Source organism: Pipistrellus kuhlii, unplaced genomic scaffold, assembly GCF_014108245.1.
Source record: "Pipistrellus kuhlii isolate mPipKuh1 unplaced genomic scaffold, mPipKuh1.p scaffold_m20_p_2, whole genome shotgun sequence".
Lineage (NCBI taxonomy): Eukaryota > Metazoa > Chordata > Mammalia > Chiroptera > Vespertilionidae > Pipistrellus > Pipistrellus kuhlii.
This window is the reverse complement of record NW_023425515.1, coordinates 3701639-3721058: the sequence shown is the minus strand read 5'-3', so window position 1 is coordinate 3721058 and position 19420 is coordinate 3701639. Positions and strand designations below refer to the sequence as shown.

At 54.9% G+C, this 19420-nt stretch overlaps 1 protein-coding gene across 1 annotated transcript; it reads left to right on the top strand.

Moving 5' to 3' along the window:
• Window positions 1-670: 670 nt before the first annotated feature.
• Window positions 671-19069, top strand: TMPRSS3 (transmembrane serine protease 3). Its single transcript, XM_036447695.2, has 12 exons — window positions 671-815; window positions 5817-5927; window positions 7079-7195; window positions 7595-7718; window positions 9502-9627; window positions 10709-10752; window positions 11428-11593; window positions 11882-12051; window positions 12483-12578; window positions 15063-15205; window positions 15844-15996; window positions 18649-19069. Exons 1-12 carry the CDS (start codon window positions 722-724, stop codon window positions 18664-18666), a joined length of 1362 nt encoding a protein of 453 aa, XP_036303588.1. The 5' UTR covers window positions 671-721; the 3' UTR covers window positions 18667-19069.
• Window positions 19070-19420: the final 351 nt, after the last annotated feature.

Sequence of the window (19420 nt, the reverse complement as noted above, 5' to 3'; positions counted from 1 at the left end):
AACAGAGCTCCAGTGTGGCTCTGTTGCCAGCCGCTCCTCCCTCTGCTGTGAGCGTGGGGCGGGGACCGGGCACCCCGACGCCCGGATACTTTCACCCTTAACTGGGTCACGGCTGTGAGAGCCAGGAAAGCTACAAATACCGTGGGCCAGAGTCCCCTCCCGGGGCCGCGGGCACTCAGGGGCTCGGATGTGATGTGAGTATCAGAACTTCTTATGTTTATGGAGGCTTATCATGGGTGCAGGCAAAGGGTCGAGTTTATGTGAGACAGTCAGTAATGATAAAAAAAACCAAAAAAAACAAAGAGGAGGGATGTGCTTTGAAAGTAGTTTATCTTCTGTGAAATCCTGGTACGCCGGCCTCTAAATGGCCAAAGGCCGTCTCGCTAAAGCCAGGTACTCGGTTGATTTTAGGATTGGTCGAACACACATTGGGAAAGTCGTTATTTTAGCAGAATCAAGCTCATTGTTGTTTGCTAACTCCCCAAGTGTCTCTGTTATCCATCGTAGCATAGGAAACAAGGCGTTCTCACCTGACAAACAGTTCTGGTTCACCGGTACTGAGTTTGCTTGATGCGGACTGTCAGGTTTCAAAGACTGAACACAGCCAAGATGCCTGTGAGGCCGAGACTGTAAGCAGGGACGCAAACGCTCTCTGTTCTTCCCGGTGAAGGAGGTGGAGGTGGAGGTGGAGCCCGGCCTCAGAGGCCCTGAGATAGTTACCATGGGGGAGAACGACCCGCCGGCCGCCGAAGCCCCCTTCTCCTTCCGATCCCTGTTTGGCTTGGACGACCTGAAAATAAGTCCTGTCACACCAGGTAGGTGGAAGCAAGTGTGATTTCTGCAAGACCCTGCCCTTCCCTCCTCCCCATTCCCCCCTCGCCTCCTCACCCCATCCCCCAATCTAGGTGACAAATGTGGCTGAGGGCTGGGTGTCCCTCTGCCGAAACATCTCACCAGGAGTCCTTACCCTAAACTCATGGGATTCTTTAGTTTACAGATGGGGTGTCAGAGGGGCTGTTTTGTTCAGCCCCTCGCGGACTCCCTGGACACGGGTGTCTGTATTCTCTGGGGGAGAGTTTCAGGAACGGAGGCTCCAACTGCCCCTGGGGTTTAGGGGTCGGATCCCGGCCAGACTCTGAGCCCTCCGGGAAGTCCTGAGAACCTGTGCTCACTGACCCTTCCCGAAAACTTAGAATAAGACGGGCATCTCTGAAAGTATTAGATGCTTAGATTACATTCCAACAGCGGGCAATGGAGTCGCTCCTAGCAACAGAGGGAGGGAAGTTGGAGGCGTAAACAAGGTGCGGATATGTGGAGAAGCAGTAGGCTCCACAGTGCGGCTCCCAAAAGTCAGAGTCTGTCGGATCGGGCCTCAGGGGCTATGAAGGGGACACTTGGGGCTCTGGCTGAGATTCCAGGAAGCAGGAGGAGGGGCACCTAAGGATTCCTTTTAAACCACAATTGATGTTGGGGGTTAGTGGAGAGGATGGGAGATGGGAGGAGAGATTCCAGGTAAAAGAGAAGATACACAATTTAAAGCTACTTCTCCCAAACTTTTAAACGTAACTTTTAAACGTACCCTGCAGTCACCAGATCCCTGGTTTTATCTGGATCCCTTCTCTTCCTGTCCTGGCCCATAAGTACGCGTTCATTCATGGAGCCGACGGACAGGCGTTTTTCCATGTGCTTTGGTTTTTATAAATGCCAAATAGCACAACATTCCATCGAGCACATGTGTCGCTTACATAACCATTTTATCATCATTTGACATGTAACGGTTTCTGATGTTTTTATAATATAAACAATATGAACATGAATAGGATTATAAATATATCTCTATGCTAATTGCTGATTATTTCCTCATGAAGAATTCCCAGTAGTGGGAAGAAACAAACGTTTCATTTTTAATAAAGCAATGTATTGTTCATGATATACATTTGGAGAATGCAGTTAATCAAAAAGATGTTTTAAAAGTTGCCCACAATTTTACCATTACTCAGGGATAACTCTATTAGCACTCTTTGTAGAATTTATTGTCTTTTTTTCTTTCAACCTATCTATATTTCCCTTTGGAAGTGACATATACTCTTTGTACCATTTTAAAGCTTCTCTTTTTAACTGAACAATATCATGTTTATTTTTCCATGGCATTAACTAATTAAATATTCTTCAGGGCTTAGCAAACTAGGGCCAATGGGCCAAATCTGGCCCAATGCCTGTTTTTTATAAATAAAGTTTTATTGTAACACATTTATTTATTCGCATATTGTCTGTGGCTGCTTTCATGCCATGGTAGAACTAAGCAGTTGCCACAAACACCATATGGCTAATAAGTTTAAAATATTTGCTATCTGGCTCTTTACAGAAAAAGTTTCCCAACCCCTTTCCTCCGTCATTTAAGTGTCTCTATACCATTTGTTATTTCACCAGTTTCTTCTGTTGGTCATTTAGGCTGTTTCCTATGCATTAGTATTATAAATGTCACTCCCCTAAGTATCCTTATTTGTGTATATTTATGATGGCATCTTAGGTTAAATTCCTAGGACTGAATTTACTAGGTCAAAAACTCCATCCATTTTTTAACTTTTGGTACATATTTCAAATTTGACTGTCAAAAAGTTTACACAGTGCAAACTCCTATTGACTATACTTAGCACTTCATTTTCTTTCACTTTGGACTATAGTGATAATAATAATAATAATAACAACAACAACAACAACAACAATAATAATAATAATAATGGATTGGGAAATTGACATGTAGCTATATCTAATTTGTGTGTTTTTCATCTCCAGAGAGGTTGATTTTTTTTCTATGCTTGTTTATCATTTGCATTCCTCTTTGGAGAGATGTTATGCATCTTGCTTTTTCTTCTAAGCATGTTCTCAAACACAGAACAAAAAGGGAGAGTGGGGCCCTGCTAGTGCCCACAGGGTGGAGCAGTGAAGGGGCCAATGCGAACGGTACAAATGTTCTAACTGAACAACTTTTGACTCCACGATCTGGATTCATTTCCTAAATTAACCTTAGATAGAGAACAACTGGAGTAATATGCGGTCATTCTTGGGGTTCCACTGATTTTTAAATTGTAAATGGATTGAAGGCATCTCAGCAGGGGCCAGACATTAACTTGGTGCAGGCCTCTGAGGGGTGGGGAGGGTGGCCAAGAGGCTTTTGCTCTCTTGACTCAAGACCATGCTCTTGTTGCCTTGAAAGGAACTGGTCTCTAACTCGGAGAAAACAACCTACATTGTCATGATGTCATCCATCCATCCATCCATCCATCCATCTTACTAATATTTATTAGTAACTACCTGGGCCCACCTTGGTGGCTCAGTGATAGGACATGAACCAGGAGGTCATGGTTTGATTCCTGGTCAGGGCACATGCCCAGGTTTTGGGCTCAAACCCCAGTGGGGCTCTTGCAGGAGGCAGCCTATCAATGATTCTCTCTCATCATTGATGTTTCTATCTCCCTCTCCCTTCCTCTCTGAAATCAATAAAAATTAAAAGCAAAACAAAAAGAACTACCAGGCACCAGGTGCTGTCCCGGTGCCGAGAAGGCATCTATGAACAAAGGACCTGCTCACCCAGGCCAAAGCAAAGAGCTTGGGTTCGTCTCTCTGTAGCCCCTCCTTTCTCATGCTCTGTCCCCATGGTCACTAAGGACTATATGTTGCACATGTGTCCTTATTTTCATTGCTTTCTTATATTTTCCCTCTTATCCTTTTCTTTTGCTTACCTTCTCTCTTTTTCCTCCCAATTCCCTTTTTCTTCCCACCCCCATATTTAAATTCTCTTCTTTTTAAGGTTGCCTTGAATTATTGCTTTCAGAGAGGAAGGGAGAGAGAGCTAGAAATATCAATGATGTGAGAGAATCATTGATCAGTTACCTCCTTCACATGCCCTATTTTATAATCATACGATTGGCAAGAGGTGAAATTGTGTGTTTCCAAAGATAGGTGGGGGGAAATATTTTTGGCTTTTTCACGGAAGACCTCTTGGCTCAACGTTTTCAAGACCAAGGGTAGAAAGGCAGGGGTGGTCTCTGAGTGATAGTATGGCTCTTGGAAGACTTTCTTCACTTCCTCCATTTCAACTTTCCTAAATTAAAGGAAGACAACTTGAGTGTGCATGGATTTTCAGGACTGATGAGCTAATTTGCCTAAAATGGCCTGTTCCTTTGAGAGTAAAGGAAGCCATGGAAATTCTCCTGGTTGTGCAGAGAGGCTTGTACTTCCGGGTATCTTATTGCTCTTCACATCTCCTTTCTACCCAATCTGCCTGGTACTGTAGGCAAGAGCTGGGAAAGGTCTGGTACAAGCTAACAAGCCAGCCTGTCACAGCTCCAGGGATGCCGGCAGAAGATAAGGAACATCCATGTCAGACACAAAGGACGTTATTACTCCCAGCACACGTGGCACCTTGTTTGAGTTGTTGCTGTTGCCCACCAAGTCCCATGGAGGTGATGTGGAGCAGCCCAGGTGGAAGGTGCACACACAGTGGGTCTGCATCACAGCTGAGGAACCCATGGCGAATCTTTATAATGGACTCTAAGCTGACCTGCACAAACTTTTGCCTCCAAGGAAGACATTATATTTATTAAGCTGAACAGTCAATAAACCCATCCCTTGCCCCAGAGAAACTCTGTCTCTGTCTTCTAAGGCTGTTTGCTCAGAAGGTCGCACCGGAACCAAAGCCATCGGTGCCTCTGTGCGCAAGACCCGTGAGGAACGGTCCTGCTACGTCATCTGGCGGCGCTTTCCTGAAAGTACCCTGTGTGGATTGCACCCATCACCCTCGTCTGTGGGAAAATGTTTGAAAGCTGATCCCCTTCTTTCCCTTCAGTTTGGTTTTCTAAGGCCAACGAAACAAAGGAGGGGGCTCAAAACAACAAAGATCATCTCACCATGCTGGAGGCCAGAGTCTGAAATCAAGGCACTGACAGGCCATGCTCGCTCTAAAGCCTGCAGGGGACCCTTCCTTTCCTCCTTCTGGCTTCTGGTGTTTTGTTTTGCTGACAATCTTAATCTTTTTCTTCTTCTTCTTTTTTTTTTTTTTTTAAATATATATATATTTTATTGATTTTTCACAGAAAGGAAAAGAGAGGGATAGAGAGTTAGAAACATCGATGAGAGAGAATCATCGATCAGCTGCTTCCTGCACACCCCCTACTGGGGATGTGCCCATAACCAAGGTACATGCCCTTGACCGGAATCAAACCCGGGACCTTCCAGACCGCAGGCCGACACTCCACCCACTGAGCCAAACCGGTTTCGGCTCTTGGTCTTTCTTGACTTGAAGATGAATAACCCCAATTTCTGCTTTTACCTTCACATGGCCTCTCCCTATGTCCCTTCATATTAACCCCTGTGTGAGTGTGTGAGTGTGTGTGTGTGTGTGTGAGTGGTGTGTGTGTGTGTGTGTGTCTGCCTCTGTGTTCAATTTTCTCCTTTTTTTGTAAGGACACCAGACAGATTAGGGCCCATTCTAATGTTTTCATTTGAACTTTACTATCTATTTTTAAATAAGGTAACATTCTGGGACCCTAGGGGTTAGAACCTCAACGTATTTGTTTTGGAATACACAATTCACCCTACAACACTACTTCCTAACCTATGATGAGCAGAATTGGGTCAGGGTTGGAGAGTGCGGGGCTGAACTTCCAGAGAATGTGTCCTGGCTGGTGGCCCTTCTTGAAATGAAGGCAACGTTCTTTGGGACATTTCCTGTAATGGAGGGAGCAAAATTTTAAGTTTCCTTTTATTCAGATTTGTTGCTCTGTGCCCCCCTTCTCCCTATTCTGGGTTTTCAGATGCGGATGCGGTGGCCGCACAGATCCTGTCTCTGCTGCCCTTGAAGTTCTTCCCAATCATCGTCATTGGGGTCATCGCACTGATACTAGCGCTGGCCATCGGTCTGGGCGGTGAGTACGATGCATTATTTAGTAGGCTCTCCACTCCCGATCCAGGCACTTAAACTTTCATGAGCTCCCCCCGCCCTCATCGTGGGCCAGCCACCCAGCCTTAATTACCGGAGGAGACATCTTCAGGGGTTTCCGGCTTTGAGTTCGACTGGCCTGCGTGAATGTGGAGCCAGCCTGGGGCCCGGCAGGGACTGTTGGCCATGCTCGGGGCTTTGTCACCACAGAACCTGCCCAGTTAGACGTGGCCACGGGCACCTGATGAAATAGAATCCGCAGGAGGAGGCGGGGGCAGGGCTGGGGGAGAAGACAAGGAGGCCATTCAGACCAGGCCCAGCATGCCTGCTATTTTTAAAAGAAGGTGCTTGTGGCTTTTGGGAAAGTGAGTCATTTGGGAACCATTTCCCAGTTTCTCTTTCAAATAACTGGAATACAGATGAGTGTAATTCTCCACCTGCCTGACTGTGTGGCCCGGAGTTTCGCTGCCCAGAGTCAGAGACAACAGGAGGTGGGGCGGGGGAAGAGGGGAGGGCGGCAAAGAATCCTCGCTCAGGGCTCCTCGCTCAGCTGGTCGGTCTGCAGACATGCACCTTCTCTCCTGACCTTGAGCCCCCTGGCGTCTAAGTTCACCTCCAGTTGGGGCTCAAGGCCACTTAGTGAGACAGCGTGGGGTGCAGCAGCCCCACGCACTGGGCTTCGGAACAGAAACTGGGCTGTAGTCGGAGAAAGATAAATATCCCATGATCTCACTCACATGTGGGATATCATGAACAACATAATTGGATGAACAATAATAAATCCAGAGACAAATGGCAGGGGAGGAAGAGTGGTTAGAGAGCAACCAAAAGACTTGTATGCATGCATACTAGCATAACCAATGGCCACAGACACTGGGGCAGTGAGGGCTTGCCAGGGATGGGAATGGCTGGGGAGGGGGTCAGTTGGGGAAAAAGAAGACATATGTACAACTGTAGACAATGAATGAATGAATGAATGAATGAATGAATGAATAGAAACTGGGCTGTGACACAGGTGCAGTTTTAGTGATGCTTAATTACTGATGGGCAAGCTCAAGGTCCGGGGGCCGGTGGATAGTTGTTATGCGCACCCTGAGGGAGACCGCTGTTAATGTTCCCGTCTCCTTCTGTCCTCAGTCCACTTCGACTGTTCCGGAAAGTACAGGTGCCGGTCCTCTTTTAAGTGTATTGAACTCTCAGCTCGGTGTGACGGCGTCTCGGACTGCAAAGCTGGGGAGGATGAATACCGATGTGGTAAGGTCCTGCCTCTTCACCGTAGACACAGGAGGATGTCCGCACCACTGGGCCCTCGCCTTTCCCATCTGTGAAATGGGTCCAAGTCGATGCTAGTGTCTAATTATGTTCTCAGCTGCAATCCAAAGGGCCCCCAGGGGATCCTGGGCTGGGGGTTAAGGATGGTGGTGCTCCATGGAGCTTAAATTGGGCTGAGGAGACCCCATGAGCCATAAGAGACCTCCAAGAGAGTTCATGGGGTCCAGGCAGCCGGAGGTCCCTGCGAGGGTGGGGCGCTGTGGGCGAGGAGCAGGTCAGGCTCAGCAGAGGAGGGCCTGGGCCGGCTGCAGAGACATCTCTGCGGGCGGCCTCGGGGCTCTGCTGGCCACTGACACGCTGTTGTGCCCGGGCGCCGGCCAGTCCGCGTGAGCGGTCAGAATGGCGTGCTCCAGGTGTTCACGGAGGCGGCCTGGAGGACCATGTGCTCCGACGACTGGAAAGGCTACCATGGTAGCATCGCCTGCGCCCAGCTGGGGTTTCCAAGGTAACGTAAGGGCACCTCCCGGTGATGGGCAGGGCATGAGTAGTGGTCACGGTGAGACAGCTACTTGGGCACCTACCAGGGCTACACCTGCTCTCACATTGCACCCTCGTGACAGCCCCAGGATGCTGGACATCATCTTCTTCACTTCAAGGTGTGCAAACAGGCCCCGGGACGCCAAGGGATGCTCAAGATCACTCAGGCAATGACATTTCGGGGAGTGTCTCAGGGCCAGGAGAGTCCCTGGTGCAAATAGGTGATAATGTGACAAAGCTTCAGAGATAAAGACAGCCCTGACCCCCTAGCGCCCAGGTCTCAGCTATGGACAGCCTCTGGCACCACCCCTCCTGGTCCTCGGGGTCCCATCCTCAGCCCTGCACACACTCCCAAGCAGCCCCAGAGAACCAGGTGCAAAAAGTCATCCGTTTGATGAAAACACAAGTATTCCTAACAGTTGCCTAGCAACGTGTAGGAGAAAGAATGTTGTAGTGAAATCTTCGCTTTTAAGTGTTTCTGTGTAACTTTTTTTTTTTTGCACAAAAATAACACATTTTTCTCTTTGGTGCAGGGGCCTCTTTCTCTCTCCTGCCCCTTCCTTTGACACTCAAACTGCCACCTTCCTCTGGAGCCTGCACGTCACCCTCCTCTCTTTGCTCTTGATTCTGAGCTCAGAGCAGGCAGGCTCCTGAGCCACACATGCCACATAGGAAGTGAGCGTGGCGACAGGGGTGACCTTGAAAACACATCCCTGTTTGTATCTAAGGAAACGGGTTGTGTGGTTAAGGCTCACTGCTCTGAATTCTCCAGGACCTCCCCAATTTCAAGTTTGATAATTCTTAGCTCCTTTCTCCAAAGCCCGTGAAACCCCAGAGGCCCTCCAGCCTGTACCCCTGGGGTCTGTCTCCATCTCCCCGGCGGCTCAGAAATCAGCTGCAATTCCAGCTCAGCGACAATAGCAAACACATCACTCAAGTGCCTACAAGAACCCTGTAGACTTTCCTCCTTGTGAACAAGCACTGATACAAGCCCCCCGTCCTCCTCTCCCCACACACACTCCTAAAGTTGGACCTTCTTTACCAATGTTCTCCAGGAGGCCCGTTTCCTGACACCTTCACCGCGTGCTTGCTTCTGGTGTCCCCCGACGCTCTTCCTCCCATGTGTTTGTTTCTCTGACAGGGACCCATGCCTACCCTGGGCAGACTGGGAAATTGTTCTCTCCAACCGATTGGTCTTGGGGTGCTCGGCATCCGGACTTTATCCACCTGAAACAACCACCTCGTTCTATGCTCTGTTCCCTCTGGGCTCGCTTCAGGCAAACCAGAGGTCGGTGCAGTGGAATGTGTCCGGGGGTCCCACCAGCTGCACCAGTGGTCTTCCCGCCCAGGTGCCTGGAGCCTGTGCTCATCATGGAGCCGGAAGGGCCCTCCATCCCAGACTCCGCCAGGTTTAGGACAGAATGCCCTGATAAGTTGGCAAGAAGAAACCACTGATGGTTTGTGGGGACACAGTGACATCCCCCCGGAATATCTGTAATAGTGCGATGTGGGCACACTGATTATTTGGGGAAACATGGCAATGTTCCCCAGTAGGCACCTGTGATGCTGTGACATGGGTACATGGCAGTTTGGGGGGTACACTATGTTCCCAGAAAGATACCCATGATGCTGTGATGTAGGTACATGACAGTTTGGGGGTACACTACACGTTCTGGTGCTGTGACTTGGGCACAGTTGACTTGGAGCACAGAGTGAGTTTCACGCCGCCTCTGTTTCCAATGTGCTTGTAGCTACGTCAGCTCAAGAGCCCTCCGAGTGGACTTGCTTGAGGAGCCATTCCAGGAGAACTTTGTTTCCATCAACCACCTCCTGTCAGACGACAAGGTGACGGCTCTGCACCAGTCGGTGTACCTGAGGTGAGCGCCAGGCAGGCCGCTTGCACGCGGTCACAGCTCCACGAGGACACAGAGGCACGGGCGTGTTTCCCCGAGTCACTGTGGGGCTGGCCGCGTGGTTGGATGGGTGGGCACACTGGCTGCAAGAACCTAACCCCAAACCGGCAAACGTGGCCGGCAGAGGAAGGGAGGGGGAGGAGGAACAGTGACAGGCATGTATGTATAACCACAGGGCTGTACCTCAGACGGCAGGGGCTCCTGCGTTTCGGGGGAAGGAAGGAGGGAGGGGCAGTTAGAAAGACGAAAGAAACATTTTTGCTCACAAAGTCCTTTAACGTGTACCGTGTACTGTTCATGTTCCTCAAAGTCACGGGGAAGGTAGAATGAGGTGTCCTCAATGACGCCAGGTGCCGGACGCTGAGAGGGCCGCCTGCCTGGGGAGAGTCAGGGTTCGGAACCCACGGTCCGAGGCTCCCCTGATGCCTGGGCCAAGCCCCCGGAGGAGTGTGTCCTGTTCCGGGAAAGTTTGTCATCCTGTCCATCTGTTACTGACAGTCCCCTGGGCACACGTGCAATCCGTAGGGACAGCCCGTTTCATGGCAGGCCTGGGGCTCTGACAGCAGGAACGTTAGGAAGGGGTCCGGGTGGCTTATGAGAAAAGCAGGTGCCACTCCCCCCCCCACCCCCCCGCCCCATGCAGGGGGATGCCCGCCATTCCCGGGGGTCACAGCTCTGCTCCAGAGTGTGTCCCAAGCATGTGTCCCAGGTTCCAAGGCCTTTGTGCCAGGAGAGCCTGCCACCTGTGCAGTGGGCACCCCAAGTCCCCCAGTGGCCAGTGAAGTGACCCCGGTAGATGCTTGCATGATGGTGCATTGTGCACCTGATCGTCAGCTCTGCAGAGCTGGGCAGTGATCCCCAGCCACCGCCTGCCGTCTGCACACTGCCTGTGCTTCGGAGGGAACCCTGTCACACAGGCTGCAATGTACTCTGGACTCAAGAGCAGGGAATAGAGTGTATCTCTCTTCTACACCAAGATTAAGTTAAAAATGGTCGTGTCACAGCCTTGGGAATTTGTCAGTAAGCCCACCTTTCTCCACTGCAGGGAGGGGTGTGCCTCGGGCCGCGTGGTCACCGTGAAGTGCACAGGTAAGAGTTGTATAAACACAGAGGCCATGGAGGCCAGACCTGCCTCACTGAACCCCCTCCCCTTCTTGAGATCCCCTCCTCCTGGGTGCCCTGTGGGAATCTGTGGACTCCACCTCCGAGGAGGGTCAGCCCAGTCTCAGCTGTCAGGTGGGGGAGGCGGCCTGGAGTGACTTCTCAGCAGCAGCCAGGACCATGGGCACGAGCTCCTGTCACTGCAGTGGCTCCAGTGCCTGACTTCCTCCCGTCCTGCCCCTCCAGGGACAGTGCCCCAGACCCCCCACCCCCGCCCCGGCGGGCAGTCCTTCTTGCTGGTCGGGTGGAGGGGCGGCGTGTGGCTGCAGGGGTTGGGTCTGGAGGAGTCAGGCAGGTGCTGGCACCTGGGTCAGTGAGGAGAGGCTGGGGTGCTCCCCATGCTCCAGCTGTGCTGTCATCACCCAGGCACATGCACACGGGGGTGGGGTGGGGGAGAGGGAGGTGGTACCGCCAGCATCGGGCTCTTTGCTCCGATGGACTCTCCCCACCATACTCCCACGACACCCCACTCTTCCCACGTCTCGAGGGGCCTGTGACTCTCCCCTCCCATGACTCTTCTGGGCTGTGAGCTCTGTGAGGGGGGCAGATGTCAGGGGAGGAGGGCCTGTGGGATGGACCTCCAACCCCGCTCTCCCCGGGCAGCCTGCGGCCTGAGGACGGGCTACACCTCGCGCATCGTGGGGGGAAACATGTCCTCGCCGGCGCAGTGGCCCTGGCAGGCCAGCCTCCAGTTCCAGGGCTACCACCTGTGCGGGGGCTCCGTCATCACCCCGGTGTGGATCGTGACCGCCGCCCACTGCGTCTATGAGTGAGTGCTCCGACCCCTGGGAGGCGTCCGGTCCGGGCCGCGGTGGGACAGGGTGGATTTGGGTGGTCAGTGGCAGGACATGTGTGTGTGTGTGTGTGTGTGTGTGTGTGTGTGTGTGTGTGTCTTCTGTGCTTCTGCAGGGCTTGGGGGCTGAGGTGGATTCAAGCACAGGCAAGCAGGGCCGTCCCCGCCTGCCATCTCCCTGGGGCTGGATCGGGGGACACTTGAGGCCCGTGGGGGGAAGGGGCTGGACCTTCCCCGCTTTACCTCCCAGTCTCCTCCCTGCAGCCTGTACCTCCCCAAGTCCTGGACCATCCAGGTGGGCCTGGTCTCCTTGCTGGACAGCCCGGCGCCCTCCCACCTGGTGGAGAAGATCATCTACCACAGCAAGTACAAGCCCAAGAGGCTGGGCAACGACATCGCCCTCATGAAGCTGGCCGAGCCGCTCACCTTCGACGGTGCGTCCCGATTCCTCTGTCCCTCGTGGCTCTCACGCGTCTCGGGGGGATTGGTCATCGTTTGTGGGGCCTCCTGAGGACACGCGTTACGGTCCTTGTCAGGTAACCCCGGCACCTGACTCACTCCCAGGAGGCATCAGGTGACTCTTCTCATGAAGGTGGGCATTTTCCTGGTTCCTGGTGAGATGGGAAGTCTCTGTTTACCACTGCCTGTGGCTGTTTTTAGGCTACGGTGGCCAAGTTGAGTGGATGCATTTGGCCCTTTTCAGGACATATGCTGCCGCAGTCTAGGGTTGTTTCAAAGTGTTAGGGCTCTGGTCAGGAGGGGTCCCTGCTCTGAGCTAATGGCTTTCAGAGGACCTTGGGCTTGACCTTCCTTTGGGAGATGGTTAGCGCCCAGATGTGAGAGTTGTTGTTTCCTCTTTAAACAGAGATGACCCAACCAATTTGTCTGCCCAACTCCGAAGAGAACTTTCCGGATGGGAAGATGTGCTGGACGTCAGGATGGGGCGCCACTGAGGAAGGAGGTCAGTGGCCTGGAGTCGAGATTCCGAGTCCAGGGGGCCGGGAAGGAGAGGGCTGGGGTAGATGTCCCCCTCCTGTGTCCCAATGTGATGGTCTGTGGGACACCCACATGTTCCTGCTGGGGGTGCGAGTCAACTACTCCAACAAATGTGCAGTCAGCAGAGTAGCGGTTGATCATGAGACACGGTTCCATTTGAAAGTCGCAGACTTTCTCGGGAGAAAATAAATGGTGAAGAGAAGGGGGCAGGCTTCCACAGAGGCCTTCCCCAACACACCAGGTGGGTCCCCTTCACCCTTGAGCATCCTCTTTCTCCCACCGGGTTGACTAAGTGCGTAGGCGCCCAGTAAAGACACCTTCCAAGGTTTATGCAGAAGATGCACTTGGAACTGGTGAGGAGGTGTAGCCTTGTGTGACTTTGGTAGACGTGTTACTTCATCCTACAAAGATCAAGTAGCAAAAGCAAACAAACAGGACCATTGCTATCATCAGAAGATAATTAGTAATGGTAACAAAAAGTACATGCAAAGGAAGCCTGTGCCCTGTTCATCACTGTGGGGCACAAAGAGGGTCACGGTTCTCAGGGTGCCCGTCGATGACTTCCCTTGTTAGCGGGGAGAGCACTCATTTCCTGGGACTGTTGTAATGAACCACCACAAACAGGTGGCTTGGAACCACAGACATTTGTTCTCTCACGGTCTGGAGGCCAGAGTGTGGAATCAAGGTGCGGCAGGGCTGGGTCCCTCTTGGGCCTCACTCGAGGTCGTGTGGCTCCTGCTGCCCTAGTGTTCCTTGGAAGGTAGAGGCGTTGGTCCAGTTTCTGTCCCGGCCTTCGCAGGGCCTCCCACCCCTGTCTCCGCTCCCCACTCCCTCCTCCTAGAAGAGCAGCAGTTGTGGAGTGAAGACCCACCCTGATCCGGGATGGTTCCATATCGAGACTCTTCCTTAATGAGTCCCTCTGCATGGACCCCATTCCAAAGAGTCTCAGGTTGCAGGTGGACATGCTCAGGGGAGGCACCAGGACAGGGCGTTCAGTATTTCCTCTTGAGTCTTATTAGCTGCGTCTGTCCCCTCCTGACTGTCCGAGGCACCTGGGGTTCACCCAGATCCAGGGGCCAGTCCTCCCCACAACGCAGGGTCTTGCCCTACGGCTGGCCATGCCTTCCTGCCCACAGTGGACGCTTCTTCCCCAAAGGCCTTGAGCTTTGCTTCCCTGTGCCAGGGGCTGAGCGGAGTGACGTGATCCTGCCTGTGCCCACACAGCCCCGAGCGGCACTGTGCTCCTGCCCACTTTGAGGGTGGAGACCGGTGCTGAGCATCTTGCCTGGCCTCACACGACCAGGCGGTGGAAGGTCTGGGATTGTGTTCGTGCTCCCCACCCACGGCCCTATTCGTGCTGTTATTCATGAACTTGGAGAGCAACGAGGACCCTGTCATTGTCTTCTCTGGGTCCTGTGTACCGAGTAGGGACAGGTTCCGTCCCAGCCCGAGCTCATGGCCAGGCGGTCCTCACTGCAGAGCAGGTGGACACGTGAGCAGATTAGGCAAGCCCGAGCAGTAAACACTGTGTCACTCACACTCATGGAACAGTTAAAGTCGGGTTTTGGGGAGCGCAGACCCACACCTGTGGACACCTGCTATAGGAATGAGAACGGGGTGCCCCGCATTAAGCCTTTAAAGCAGAAAGATCACCCAAGTTACCAAGAAGCTAAGTTAGAGGGTGGCAGTCTTGTCACGTCTCTGCTGAGGCTGATCCACGGCAGGTGCGTTCATTTTCTGTTGCTGCAGCAACAAATGACCCCCATCCTCTCACAGTTGGGGGGCCCGGAAGTCCTGCCTCCATCTTGGTGGGTGGGACCAAGATGCCAGGAGGGGGCTCTGGGAAGAGTTGGCTCCCTGCCTTTTCCAGATCCCAGCAGCCGCGCTCCTTAGCCTGTGGCCCCTTCCTCCATCTTCCCAGCCAGCAGCTCAGCACCTTCCATCTCCTCTCTGACCTCTACTTCCACCATCACACTCTCTCCTTTGACCCTTCCAAGGATCCTGGGATTACCCCTGGGGTCCCTCTGGAGAGCCCAGGACCATGTCCCCATCCCCGGTCTGCAAAGTCCCTTTGGCCATGGAAGGCGACATGGTCACCGGTTCTGGGAGTAGGAACATGGACGCCTGTGGGAGGCCATTTCTCTGCAGACCACCCCAAAACTCCCCCAAGATCTGTGTGTGACCTTTTACCAGCCACAGGCTCCTTGCTGTGTGACCCGGGTGGTTCTGGGAACAAAACAGCCTGGTGCGGATCCACTGGTAGGCCCAGGGCAGGTCCCTGGTGGTGACAGTTGCTCCTCCCCCCTCCCACATCAGTCCCCTCAGGGAAGTGATGGCTCTGCCATTGACGTGGCCGTGGTGGGGGCAGTGTGGCCCTGGCCCTCGTCCCCACCCCGGATGCATGCCCTTTGAGCTCCTCACTGCACATCCCCCTCTTCCTCCGACACAGGTGACGCCTCCCCGGTCCTCAACCACGCCGCCGTGCCTCTGATCTCCAACAAGATCTGCAACCACAGGGACGTGTACGGCGGCATCATCTCCCCCTCCATGGTCTGTGCCGGCTACCTGAAAGGTGGAGTGGACAGCTGCCAGGTAGGGGCCCGCCGTGACCCCCGGGTCATGGCAGTGGGCAAGGCCAGGCTGCTGTGGTGACCCAGCCCATGGGAGAGGCCCCTGCCGGCATCCCCCTGTGACTGCAGAGCACACGTCAGGGCCTGGGGAAGAAGTTTGCTCGAGATAGCACGCCCTTTCCTTTCCCGGCCCGCCCGTGTTTACCAGCTCCCGCTCTGCCCGGTGCCTGGCGGGAGGACGGGTCTCACGATGCTTCCTTCCCAGCCCGGTTCCCAGCATTTGCAGGGGGACCAGAGAGACGGGAGGCAGGTGGGGACCTCTGAAGGAGGGCCTCCAAAGTCACAGTGGGGGAGACCCCCATTCTGCCTGGGTCCAGAGGTCAGCTAAAGCCCCCTGGCCAGGCGGACCCTCCCTCTGAGAGCTCCCTTGGGTGCACGCAGCAGCCTTGACCTGCATGGGCTCAGTGTGTGCTGGGAGCTGGCGGGGGGCACCATCAGAGGGACAGCGGACCCACTGGGAGGAAGGCCGCGTCAGGTCCGGGGGCTGCCGTCCTCACGCTGGACTTGGGGGTGCAGTGACTGGGGAATCCTGAGTCAGAACCAGGGAGCACCGTGCTGGGGCCTGCTCTGTGGCCCTTAGTCTCTTTCCCTGCTGTCTAGGGAGACAGCGGGGGCCCCCTGGTGTGCCAGGAGAGGAGGGAGTGGAAGCTGGTGGGAGCGACCAGCTTCGGCATTGGCTGTGCGGACGTGAACAAGCCCGGGGTCTACACCCGCATCACCTCCTTCCTGGACTGGATCCATGAGCAGCTGGAGGTGGGTGCGGCGCCCGCCCAGTGCCCGCTGGTCCCCGCCAGCCCTCGGTGCCTCCCATCCTGCTGTGGAGCCGGGGAGGGAGCAGTCGGTTGCTGATTCGTGGGTGTGGGACGTGAGCAGGGTGGGCACACATGGGTGACCGGGCCTCCACCATCAGAGGAAGGAAGAGAAGCAGCTGAGAGGAGGGAGTCCTTGGGGAGGGGAACAAGTAGAGTGGGCGTGTGTGTGGAATAGAGGGTGGGTGAGGGCAAGACAGGTGAGGGAGGACCCCTGATGACCACTGAGGGAGCCAGGGATGGGATGGAGAGTTGTGCCCAGGAGGAGCCTGGGCAGCTCTGTGCTTGGCCCTCCCACGGCGGGGGGGGGGGACACCTGGAAGAGGAAGATAGGCCAGTGAGGCTGTCTTGGGGGAACAGGGGGGCAGGGGGAGCCCTGGAGAAGGTGGGGAGGAAGAAGGAACACCCCCAGAGGAAGGACAGAGACTCCAGAGGGACAGGTGTCAGCACCTGCCTGGGAAGCAGGTGTGTGTGTGTGTGTGGGGGGGGGGGGGGGAGGCTGCAGGGAGGTGAGGCCAGGCCGCACAGGAGCCTGGGGAGCAGGGGCCCTCCACCTGTGGCCACTCGGCAAATATTTGCTGACTCGATCTTGGACTCTGAGCCCTGGACCAGTTTCAAAGACTTTGTTTTCTTTAATTGAGACAGCATTTGCGTGATATAGAATTGATTGTTTTAAAGCGAGCTTCCTGGGGCAGGCAGCGCATTCACTGTCTATGCGCACCTCTCTAGTCCGGGGCATGTCAGCTCCTGCAAGGAGACCTCGCTAAGCCTCACCCCTTCCCGCTCCCGCCGCCTCTGGCATCCGGCAGTCTGCTTTCTGTCCATGTGGACCACAGACCTGCTTACAGGCTCCTTCTGACTTGAAGCCATGGGCTAAGGAGGACATCAGGCTTCCATGGGAACCAGGGCGTTCACTTCCTGTCTTTCTTGGGGATTTTTGCTTTAAGTGACAAGTTCCGTAGCAGTGTCCTTTGAGGGCCCAGGCCTGGCACTCAGCATGCTGTGCATCCCAGCCCTGCTGCTGTGAGCTGTGCCCTCTGCAGGTGCTCACAGTCCCTGCCTCAGTGCCCACGGGGAGGGGGCGGGACAGGGCAGCAAACGCTGGGAGACAGGCCCTCCGGAAGCATCTGCTGGCGCTCATCGGGCTGTTCGTGGGCAGGCTGGCCCAGTCCAAAGCTCTGTAGCCCCAAATTCAGTCCGGACCCATCAGCCTCTCCCCAAGGGTCAGAGAAGACGAAGGAAGGGGCAGCCCCCGCCCTGCAATGCCCTCGATGGCCTGTGAGCGGGAGCCTGGGGGGCGGACAGCGGTGTGGGCCTGGTGTGTGGAGGGCAGGACAGCAGGAGCGGGTCTGAACTCGCCCCCGAGGCCACGGAGGAGCGCCCTCCACGAGGCTGCACTCGGGGGCCTGGGGGCCGTGTGACAAGCTGCTGGGAGAGAAGGCTGAGCCTGAAACAGCAGCATCCCGGGGGGCAGGTCCTAGCACCGTCCTCACAGCAGGTGAGGGACCTGCCCAGGGCCCCAGAGCAGGACTCCGGCCCAGCGGGGCTGCCTCGCAGAATTGGCATTTCTCCAAGGTGGGGGTGCACAGGGCTCCCCTTGGCTGTCTGTGGACATTGACGCCCCCAGAGGCCTTCTCTAGAGGGTGTGATCAGGGTGTGGGGTGAGGTCTCAGAGACCCTTTGAGATCACATTTAGGGCAGTGTGTCTCCCCGTGGGGCTTAGAAACGGCTCCCACTCTCTGTGACGCCACGAGAACCATTTTGTCTTTGATGAGTAGACCCCAATGAAGGCCAGGGTGAGACCCCCCCCACTTTTTAAAATTAAATATATTTTTTATTGATTGATTTCAGAGAGGAAAGGAGAGGAGAGATAGAAACACCCATAATGAGAGAGAGAGACAATGATTGACTGCCTCCTGCATGCCCTCTCCTGGGGATTGAGCTCGAAACCCGGGCATGGGCCCTGACCGGGAATTGAACCGTGACCTCCTGCTTCATAGGTTGACACTCAACCACTGAGCCACACTGTCCAGGAGAGACTCTCCCTTCTGCAAGTCTCTTCTCAGGTGTCCCCAGGGGAGACCGAGAGGCTCTCCCCCCGGGAGAGCTTTGCAGGGGGTGGGGGGTGGGTGTGGGGGTGGTGTGTGCATTTTCAGTCCCTCCTTTGGAACATGGATGTGAGGGCCACACACCTGGAAGGGAATTGCCTGTCCTAGGAGGGACTGCCTGCGGGAGCACCGTGTCATCCCCTGATTGTCTGTCTCGCTGGGGCTTAAAGCAAACTGGCTCTGAGAGGCGGGGGCTCAGGAACACGATGCTGAGAGCTGGGAAGTTCACGTGGAAACCACGGGAAACATGTGGGGTGGGTGATGGAAGACACAGGCCGGCCGGCCGGGAGGGGCCACAGGGGGGCGCTGTTGCACTGGTCTGAGGTCCTAGGGAGCTGGCAGCTTCCGCCAGCAGAGGCCACTCTGTCCCCATGAATCGCAGAACAGCCGCTGCTTCCCCGGGTGGTGCAGGTGGTGCCCACTCCATCCTAACGGGGAAGGGAGGGCCTGAAGTGCCGGAAAGATGACTCGCACGTTTCTCTTTCTAGAGGGACTTGAAAACCTGAAGAGAAAGCGGACAAGCCGCCACGCTGAGTTCCTGCCACACCGGAGACGTCCCCGCCCCTCCACCGACTCCTGGCTGGACACGTTCACGGGCAAATGCCGCCCGTGCCCGGCTGCTGGCACCACCGGCAGAGCCGAGGAGGGCCCTCCCTCCATCCAGAACAGTTTGCTTCCAACCCCTCTGACAGGCCCCCAGGGTGTTGGACTAAAACGACCTTGACGTGCCTTTCTGACCTTCACCGAGAAGCGCTGCCCTTTCCCGCTTGTCGGCTAGGTTTTCTCTGCAGCAGCCCTTCCGCACGAGCGGCGACAGGAGCAAGTCTCTCTGCAGAGCGATGGGCGCTGCAGCCCCGAGGCCCCGCCCTGCGGGAACTGTCACTGTAGATGCCCCTGTGCCCACATTTATCCCCAATATCCCTGTGCACCGGAACCAGACCCGCCTCCTCTGCTTGTGGGGACTTGGCCTCCCAGTGGTTAGCGTAAGGCTGCTGTCCGCTCTGTCTTGTAGCGCTCGGTGCCTGCTGTGCTCCTGTCTCTGGCTTCCACAACGCAATGGCCCCTGGGAGCTTGTCTGAACGTGTAAAAGGAAACCACGAGCATGATGGATGGCAGAGGCTCGGCTATGCCCATCTGACCTCTTCTCTGCACATTGTGGGCTTGCATTTTCCTGTTAGAACAGGTTTCTCAGCAGATCAGCATGACCTCATACGCTGTCATGGGACTCCGAGTGGGAGACAGGGCAGTGGAATAAGCCAG